We start from the raw sequence: 9,076 nt of genomic DNA, 5'->3' as shown, positions 1-9,076 counted from the left end.
ATTTTATTTTCAAATTTCCGGCAGCTGGGCCCGTAACCACTTACGCGTAAGTTCCACGCAGTGTCGGATAGGAGTCACAAGTGTTCTCAATTACACTAAACACATGACACACACACAAAACAACACTAAATAAATATAACTAACAGTGTTCACTTCTACACTTTTGCACACTGACACATTAGACAGTCAACAAACAGAATAGTCTTTAGTTGCTAGGTAACTTGTTCTTTTTTCAATACTTTTGACAGAGGGGTAACTTCTTAAAGGTGACTTTGGTTGTTCAATCCTCCAAGGATATGCAAGGTTTACCTACAGAACCTAAGATCATAGAATGACCTTTGGGTTAAATAAACTCTTTAGCTGTCTATGGTACTGTTCCTGTGAAATAAAGGCATGTCTAGAGAAATTCATAGATAGTTTGGTCTGGGACTGTCTCAAATATAGACAGAGAAACACACTGTCTTTGTCTTACACTAGTACTAGCACCCAAAAGAAAAAGATGAGTGTAATTTTCTTATTGACTGATAATTTGTGTTTGCCAGACTATAAATGCAGAGGTTATACAGTTATGATAAAAATACTGGTTGACAAATTACCTTATATCCAACTGACATTTTAATATTATCTTTATTTGGTACATATGTCAGTTGTGTCAAATATTTTGCTACCTATGTATTTGTAAAAATATGTTTTTGATTCATAATATTGAAAAACAAAATTAAGTGCTTAAATTAAATAGAGTGGAGCAAAGTACTCAATATGTAAAAGTGGTAAAATAGTATTTTGTTAGGAGAAAGATTTTTTTTAATAATGTATGTTGCATTCAAATGGCTGTCGGCATTAAGCATTGCCATGTGGCTGGGACTGTGCTGTCTTGATATGTATTTGGCCCAGTATAAGACTAGCATTTATTTAAGTAAGTATTACAGCAAGAAGATTGCTTCCTAGTACTACATGGGAAAAAATATTAGACTGATAAATTGCCTGAAAGGTATTTTCTAAGAGTATTAACATACAATGTAAAATTACAATACCTAATGTTACGTAAAACTCTTGTTAGCATATGAGTGTACTCTCTTATTCATCTATTTCCTTTGTTATTATATAAAATAATATCAAATTCAACAGGTACTGCTGTCACCCCTTTCAAGATTTACAAATATACCAATGAGTCTGTTTTGAAAGATGTAAAAATTGAAAATTTAACCCAAAACTGGCATCTAAGAAAAAAACATAAGCATCATCGGATTGCCTACCTACATTACGTAACGTTTTTGGCTGGCGCCATTGCTGTGTTCATCTACAATAAGAAAACCTCGTTGGCTACATACTGCAGAAGTAAGATTAATATACCATTTAAATTGCTCGAAAACCAAATCAGTTTCAAAATAACCGCCGAATATGCAAGTGTTGCCATGCTCCAATGTTGGAGATTTTTAAAGGAAAAATTGCAATACTATGCTTACAATATGAAGCAATCTCAAAATGGACAGAACACTAATTTATCATTACTTAAAAGGTTGAAGGACCTTGTGCGTGATCGTAAAGCTCTAGGCCAGATTCTAATGGCAGCTATTGAAGAGAACAAAAATATCAGGCGACAATGTCAGTTAGAGATCATCGCCAAAAATCGGCTTTTACGTTACGTCCAAGACACACAAAATATTATGAAGAAGACCAAATCACGCTACGTAGATTTTCAGCAACTTTACATGACGACCGCAAAAGAAAATTGTTTCCTAAAAACCACCATCAAAAAACTGCAGAACGAAAAATCTGAAGCAGAGAAAAATCTGTTAGAGTTGATCAATATCGTTTATAGATCGAGAAATAACGATCTAAAGGCCTATTGCACCCGCTTCATTGTGCATACGAAGAAAAACTTACTAAATTCGGACGTCACTGCTGAAATACACAAGTTTTTGCAAAAATCGAAACCTTTAATAACTGTTATTGACGAAAAATCGCTTCTTGCCAACAGTGATCTTGTAACCCCTCGGGTAACTGAAGTTTTGGAAGATGATAACAATTTCGCAAGTTTTGGTTCCAGTGGACCCAAACTACGTGGACTGCCGGGCGAATACGTCTGGACTGCCAAAAATAAAGACGGCATTATTGAGAAGCTATACGAATACGATTGTGAAACTCATTCAGATGATGGTGACACTATACGAAGGATAAGGGAATATTCTGTATATCATGATAAGGATAGTCTGTTGGATCAGACGAGGTAAGTTGAGCGCGATTGACGTGTGATTTAAAACCCTGATTTAATGAGAACTTGCTAGGAAAGGAAGGATAATCCTTGATAAGGACCTTCTATTAGTAACATTTTCATTTATGTAGATGTTAGCTAGATATCAGAAGCCGCCAAAATGGGCCCAGCTCAGAAATGGCCACCTCACGCCCCCCAGAAAGGGGAGTGTAATATGACAGAGCCTGACTCAGATAGATAGATAGAGATAGGTAGCTAATTTGAAAAGAGATTTTTTTTTATCCAACTCATTCGCAACCGAATTTTTTCTTTTTTCGTTACAGTTTGGCCGCTAACATCCCAACTTTCCCAAGCTTAAGCGCGAGTGCTACAAGGTTAAGGCTCGATATTAAATCCTTCTCAAGCCAAGGGTTCCTGACAAAAATCCTGCTCAAAAATATTCCTTTACAACTGCCGTCCTGCGCTGAAACACCTCCGTTGCCCTATACTACGAGTACTTGTGATTCGTAGAAAATGTATGCATGTAGAGATCGTGTCATTCACGATGACGCGTGCCTTGACAGTAAGTCATGTTATTCAAGCTTAGATTTGCACATGATTTGACAAATCTGCTCGTCATCGGGGACGACAAGAACTACTTATAACTTAAAAATAAATTCATTTGTATTAGGCAAATTGTCATCATTTTATTGTAAAAATATTTAAAAAGAATGTTATACAAAAAATAAAAAAAAAGGAAGGAGTGCCACCAAATACAATACAATTAGGGATATTAAATCATTGATCCTGGTAACATTATATCTGACGTAGAGGTTAGAGGCTTACAGGTAGAAATAGAAAGCGTAGAAATCCGATGACAGTCGAGTCGATGCCTATGCCTAGACAAAAATGTTAAAATTGATCTCAAATAAATAGTGTGAAACATGGTAATGCCTGAAATTAAATTCTTGAAATTAACGGATTGCAATTAAGATCAAGGTAAGCATTTGCATGTTTATTTATACATGGATTAACGCCTTTGTACGAAGCTTTCTTAATTAAACTACTAAATGAACTGGCATGGCAGCTGTACAAGTGTACACTACACAGTCATCGAGATACCTCGACAAATGTGACTGAGTAAATAAACTGATCCTTTCTCATCTCTTCTTGCTTTTTCCTGATTGCGGTTTATTTTTTGTCAAAACTCGACAAGTGTGTACGGTGTGTACATGATCCTTCGAAACAAACGTCAACTTTTGACGTTTGAAATGTTGCCATACCTTAATTGTAAAAATCCTATATTACTTTCAGAGGACAAATGAATTCGTTACCCGAAATTGACACTACTTCGATTCAATGGAAAACAATACGCAAAGAAGGGCTGGATTTAGATTACGCTGTAGCCATACCTAGAAGCATTGCTAACAATATCTTAAGGGAACTAGAAAAAACTTTGGAATATTTTAAGGGGGATCTGGCAAAAATAACGTAATTATACTCTGGCAAATGCACTGTCAGTAGAAAAAGGCGCGAAATTGAAATGTTCTATGAGGGGTCAACCCTTCGCGCCTACACTTTTTAAATTTGCCGCCTTTTTGTACCGAAGGAAATAGCTTGCCAAACTATATTTAACTTATGCACCATTTAATAAATCTTTTACTATATCTATCTTTTCGCCAAGCTCTTCCTGATATTTTACTGAAAGAGGGACTGTGAATAAACATAGGGTTAGATCCATGGACCTAGATCAAGTTAAGTTGGCAGCGATTTTGAAGGTCCAGACTGTGCACGTGTTAAAAGACAAACTTTTATGAAAAGACGTTTAGCCTTTTGACCGCCAAAGACGTCATAGGACGCGCGCGGCGACAGCCCAATATCAAACTTCATGCATACCGACAAGGTTCAGGATTACACGCCGCGTACGATAGGCGTGGCGTTCAAAAGGTTAAATAACACTTATACAGTCTGTCTGTAGGGCTAGCACATGATTGGCGCGAGAGTGTCTCGCGGCGAGATAGATTACCCGTCTTCTATGTTAATTAAAGAGGGACGGGTAGTCTATCTCGCTATCTTGGTCTATACATGTCTCGAATGTAGGATAAAATATCGATTTCGTATTGTTAAACCCAGGGTTTTTGGCAAAGAGTATCCTCTGCCACGCCAGCAAGTAGCATATGGTGATCCAGGAATAACTTACAAATATTCTGGCAAAACTATACCAGCTTTGCCGTGGCCCGCACCCGTTTTAGCATTGCGAAATTTCCTCGAAAGTATAAAAGGAATTAAATACGACTTCGTCCTAGTAAACAAGTAAGTATCAAATTATTTAATACCTAGTCAAATCTTTTTATGGGGACTTAAGTTAAAAATAAATGATTTATACTTTTAGGTACAGGAATGGCAACGACCACATGGGCGAACACAGAGACAATGAACCTGAATTAGACCACACATACCCCATCGCTTCCATGTCGTTCGGTCAAGAGCGACCTTTTGTTCTAAAACACAAAGATGCGAGAAAACCAGGCCCAGATAAAAAGCAGATAGCGTCAGGTGAATCTACTTTACTTTAAATCTTCATACTTATTAATAGTTACAGAGTCATCGATATTTTTTAACTTATTGAACATGTATCGCAATAAACGGGCTTCGTAGGTCACTGTCTGCTTGGCTTTTGTATTTGCATCTTCTTCCTGAAAAGGATTCTCAATAACAGTACTTACTCGTCGACCATAAGTCTCACAACCCTCAAGAAACTGGAGACAATCTTTGATGGTATTATCCTTAACCACAATCAAGTGCTTAGAGAGATTTTCTAGAAAAGACAGGAAGCAGCGCTTTGCGTAAAACCAAGTATCCGTCCCGAGACGTTTGTTGAATGGCTCCAGCGATTTGATCACTCTGGAGATCCCAAACTCATAGTTCCCTTTAGCGCAATACAAAGTTCCGATGACCAAGTTGACGATGCATAAATGATAGAACTTTTTATGTGGGTCTTCGAATATTTGCTGTTCTTCCTCCTTTTCTATTTTTCGCATTATATCTTCAGCTTCCTCGTTTTGGGATGTCATGATATAAGAAACGCACAAATTTGCTAAAACAACGGCACTAATATCCAGAATGTTGTCGTATTGTTTCTTGACGATAGGCTCGTAGAAGCTAGCGGCTTCTTTGTACTTGTTCTCCTGCATGAAGAGAACGTGGGCTACATTTAAGCGCCACACATCTGACTCGTTGCAAAATTCAACAGATTTCCGAAAAATTTTCTCAACTTGCCCGTAGTTTTCCATGTCCCAGTAAATTTTTGCTTGAGCCATCACAACTGGAATGTATCTTTCCAAGGCTTCTTCATACTCCACAACAGCCTTCTTGACCTGATCATTATCACCTTGTGACCTGCTTTCTTGAACAACTTTAGTTAGCTTCCTCAGTTGTTCGGCGTGTTTGGATGCAATATCTTCGTATTTCTGAAATGCTTCCTCAGGTGATGTTTGGCTTGTTATAATTGCATCTAAGAAATCGTATAAGTAGGGCGTTAAATATTTGTATGTGAACTGCGCGTTTTCAGCTAAGACGTCAGCAGCCAGATCATAATACTCGAATTTACAATAAAGGAGTAATAAATTTGCGAAAGTTTCTGGAGGGAATGGGTCTTGTTGCAAAAGAAAATGCAGCTTCTCGAAACCGTCAGTAGGTTTAATGTCAATAGAAGTCAGGGCAACGTTGTGGAGAGTAACGGCATCTAATTCATGTTCTTGTCTGGGAGGCATATCGTTGAGAGCCTCTCTCGCGGCTTCAACATTTTTCAATTGGTACTCGATAGCCGCTTTAAGATTAAACACCTCAGTTAGTGCTGTCTCATGAAGAGTTAGTGTGTTTCCTACAGACTTGACCTCGGAAGTCTCGGCTTGCATGCCGACGGCTAACTCAGGGTGATCACGAATACCTCTCTCAATAACGAGGGTAATATGTTTCAATGCTTGAGGATATTCTTTCAGTTTAAAATAGCAAAGTGCTACATTGTAATGAAGATGTGCGTTAAAACCGAGTACACTTAGACTACGTGAAAACTTTTGTAGTGCTTCTTCGTATTGGTTATCTTTGTACAATAGGCATCCGAGATTAATGTCTTTGTCCACGTCATCTTGAATATAAGAGTCAACCAGACTTTTTGCAGCACTGGTATCTTCTTCTCCATATTTTATTGCTGATTGTAGTTTGATAACCGTTCGCTCTAACTCTGGAGCGGTGATTTGCATGGTGACTTTATAAGCTTCATCGAACATTGACGCCTCATACAACGCCTGTGCAAAGTAGAGCTTGTACTCCGGCACGTCGGGATGCATGGCGGACAGTTGTTCGTAGCAGTTCGCTGCTTCGACAAACGCTTGAGTCCTGTAGTAACAGTAACCGAGTAAGGACAGGCCAGCCCTGTTTGGGTTAAAATTGATAGCATCGTTGAGTGCTTTTATGGCGTCCTCGTACCTTGCTTCCTTTATCTGTAACATCAAAGGCGTAAAATCAAGATTTTATCTGCCTACTATGAAGTTGTATTGCGCAATTATTGATTGTCTTTAGTACTATTAAGTAAAGTAACGTATGGCGCATGTATTGAGTGAATGCCCCCTCTGATAACTGCATGATACTTATAATTGCATTCAGATAAGTCTAACATGTGTATGTCCTTTACGCCAGAAATAGGTTGAGTGTTTGCCATCCTACTTTGAAGAACGGACAGAATAATGTTCGAAAATTAGAGATAGTTAAGTAAGATTGCATTACCATTTATAATGCCTTTGTTACTATTTCGAGTGTTTTATAACGGTATTCTTATATTATCTACATGATCTACATCCCTATGTCAAAACCTTCGAAGGAAGTACCAGTAGATTATCTTGATTTGAATCAAGCTCAAGTACGATCCGGCTATTTATGTAGATTAAGATCTGTTATGATTGTCTATTTTTCAATGATCAAAACAAGTAGATAACGTAAGAACTTGGATGAAAGAACACAGACCTAGGTATTACTGTTGCTTATAATTGCGCATTAATTTCAAATCTAGTTCTAAACCTTCTGCACAATAATATGAAACAAACAAATAAAGTACTAAGGGAAACTACTTAAGAAGTACTTAATTATAGATAAAACTTTCAGACTTAAGCATATATTTGCTGGCATTAATTGCAAACACGTTCTAGCGAAGCTGATTGTTTAAGCTTATAGAAACCGCAAGGCCACCGTTTGAAAAGTATAAAAACAGAATATCTAGATCATTTGAGTATAGGGTCCGAAATATTCACGATATGTCATGATAAAAGCAGACGTCCCGCAGGTAGGGAGAGGTCAAAACTATACTAACCAGGTACAACTAGTATAATTACCCTAGCTTGCATATGGTTAAATTACTTTTCAGTTGAGTGACCGAGTAGGATAATTAATGCCTTATGCAATCTAAACGTAATCCCTAAAACTGATGAGTACATACATGTCGTTAATCTAATCTACGAGTTCTACGACATTCACGACACCTACAGGTATGGCGGAATGGCCTGATAGATCATTTATCGCTATCGCAAATATAACGAAGCCAGTACTATCGCTATTTCCGTGTGCTCGTTTCAGTTTGATAAAATGCTAAATTTCATAAAAGAAGCGATAACAAGTTGATTCGTAACAATCTCCCTTGTCTGTGGAGAAGATAACGTGCGCCGTTGCAAATACGAACGCATTATTTACAACTAAACAAGTCAAATACATGGAATACAATGTAAATGCACTCGCAATTATTAGCATTGAATGTTACGTTTATGAAAATGTAAAGAAACTAAACCTTAATTAAATATGCATTACTAAGACTTTGGGGATAATATTATTCTAAAACGTGGCCTTAGGTTTGGTTTATGACTGAGTTTTTGGAGAACTTACCATGGTATATATTGTTTTAGTATAATGCCCGTCTTTGATTTGCATGTAATCCATATTTTTAAAATATCTTGTCTAGATTACGCAGTTTGGCTCAGCAGTTATTAAAATCTTGTTAAAGAGCATAAATAATCACTAATCTTGTGTTTGCCACTCGAGTTACTATGGTGACATGCTTTTGTTTAAGTATCGTAATTTTGCGATGTACCTGTTTGTCAAAAGTACATAAATAAAAAGTTAGTATAGTATTTAATTCAATCCATTATACCATGTATTAAATTAAAAATCTTTTTTGCAGTTAAAATTGACCTGGAACATGGAAGTATATTGTTCATGAATCCGCCTACGAACGATATTTGGTACCATTCTTTACCAACGAGGAAAAAGTTGCTAGGCGTTAGAATTAACTTAACATTTCGCAAAATGCGAATTAAATAAAAATCTTAACCTATTTTTATTTTTGTATCATTTATAGACCTTTTCCTTTTTCGATCTTTTGTTTTTGGTCACATTGTTTGAGTATTCATTTAAATTCTTTATTGTTATTTATAAATATGAAGTTTTATGAACGAATGTAACACCGTAATATTAATAAATCCCATTATTTACAATACATAAAACTGAATAAAATCATTGGCTGAATAGGGTAATTCCATAGACCAAACGATATCAAACGTCAATAAAAAAACAACTGTCATGTCAATATTGTCAATCTTTGTTTTGAGATTTTTGAGTCACAGCGAAAACCCTACGATTCACAAATATGTCATAAAAAATCGAATGTATATGATTCTATAGTACCCAAGAGTGAAATACATATATCAAAGGTAAGTCCATTGTTAGAACGTACACTTCTTAATATTTTGTGTGTCATAGCCGTTCAACTAGACCTTTTTTCGTTACAAGAAATATGTTGATTCGTTTACTTATCACAGATAGCCTCAAGTACAATTT

The 9,076-nt window shown here is 36.6% G+C and overlaps 3 protein-coding genes across 3 annotated transcripts; 2 read left to right on the top strand and 1 right to left on the bottom strand.

Annotated features, from left to right (window-relative positions):
• Nucleotides 1-244: 244 nt before the first annotated feature.
• On the top strand, nucleotides 245-2,890 carry LOC133521075 (uncharacterized). The gene is made up of 3 exons (XM_061855821.1): nucleotides 245-916; nucleotides 1,129-2,230; nucleotides 2,539-2,890. The coding sequence occupies exons 1-3, from the start codon at nucleotides 811-813 to the stop codon at nucleotides 2,723-2,725; spliced, it is 1,395 nt and encodes a 464-aa protein (XP_061711805.1). The 5' UTR covers nucleotides 245-810; the 3' UTR covers nucleotides 2,726-2,890.
• A 148-nt stretch (nucleotides 2,891-3,038) lies between these two features.
• On the top strand, nucleotides 3,039-8,575 carry LOC133521076 (DNA oxidative demethylase ALKBH2-like). The gene is made up of 5 exons (XM_061855822.1): nucleotides 3,039-3,193; nucleotides 3,509-3,685; nucleotides 4,328-4,507; nucleotides 4,587-4,750; nucleotides 8,421-8,575. Exons 2-5 carry the CDS (start codon nucleotides 3,516-3,518, stop codon nucleotides 8,558-8,560), a joined length of 654 nt encoding a protein of 217 aa, XP_061711806.1. The 5' UTR covers nucleotides 3,039-3,193; nucleotides 3,509-3,515; the 3' UTR covers nucleotides 8,561-8,575.
• On the bottom strand, nucleotides 4,747-8,326 carry LOC133521074 (intraflagellar transport protein 70A). Its single transcript, XM_061855820.1, has 2 exons — nucleotides 8,126-8,326; nucleotides 4,747-6,696 (listed from the first exon to the last, which is right to left on the bottom strand). The coding sequence occupies exons 1-2, from the start codon at nucleotides 8,177-8,179 to the stop codon at nucleotides 4,762-4,764; spliced, it is 1,989 nt and encodes a 662-aa protein (XP_061711804.1). The 5' UTR covers nucleotides 8,180-8,326; the 3' UTR covers nucleotides 4,747-4,761.
• Nucleotides 8,576-9,076: the final 501 nt, after the last annotated feature.

The sequence above is a fragment of the Cydia pomonella genome, chromosome 9, assembly GCF_033807575.1.
Source record: "Cydia pomonella isolate Wapato2018A chromosome 9, ilCydPomo1, whole genome shotgun sequence".
In the NCBI taxonomy this organism is placed as follows: Eukaryota; Metazoa; Arthropoda; class Insecta; order Lepidoptera; family Tortricidae; genus Cydia; species Cydia pomonella.
This window is presented reverse-complemented; position numbering and strand designations above follow the sequence as displayed.

Excerpts from the sequence above, each read along its gene's own strand:
- LOC133521076 (XM_061855822.1), top strand. The coding sequence starts at position 3,516 with ATGAATTCGTTACCCGAAATTGACACTACTTCGATTCAATGGAAAACA. Across the intron at positions 4,508-4,586 it reads GACTTCGTCCTAGTAAACAA|GTACAGGAATGGCAACGACC; the intron begins GTAAGTATCAAA and ends TTATACTTTTAG. Across the intron at positions 4,751-8,420 it reads TAAAAAGCAGATAGCGTCAG|TTAAAATTGACCTGGAACAT; the intron begins GTGAATCTACTT and ends TCTTTTTTGCAG.
- LOC133521075 (XM_061855821.1), top strand. The coding sequence starts at position 811 with ATGTATGTTGCATTCAAATGGCTGTCGGCATTAAGCATTGCCATGTGG. Across the intron at positions 917-1,128 it reads TAAGACTAGCATTTATTTAA|GTACTGCTGTCACCCCTTTC; the intron begins GTAAGTATTACA and ends CAAATTCAACAG. Across the intron at positions 2,231-2,538 it reads AGTCTGTTGGATCAGACGAG|TTTGGCCGCTAACATCCCAA; the intron begins GTAAGTTGAGCG and ends TTTTCGTTACAG.
- LOC133521074 (XM_061855820.1), bottom strand. The coding sequence starts at position 8,179 with ATGGATTACATGCAAATCAAAGACGGGCATTATACTAAAACAATATAT. Across the intron at positions 6,697-8,125 it reads CTAAAACAATATATACCATG|ATAAAGGAAGCAAGGTACGA; the intron begins GTAAGTTCTCCA and ends TTGATGTTACAG.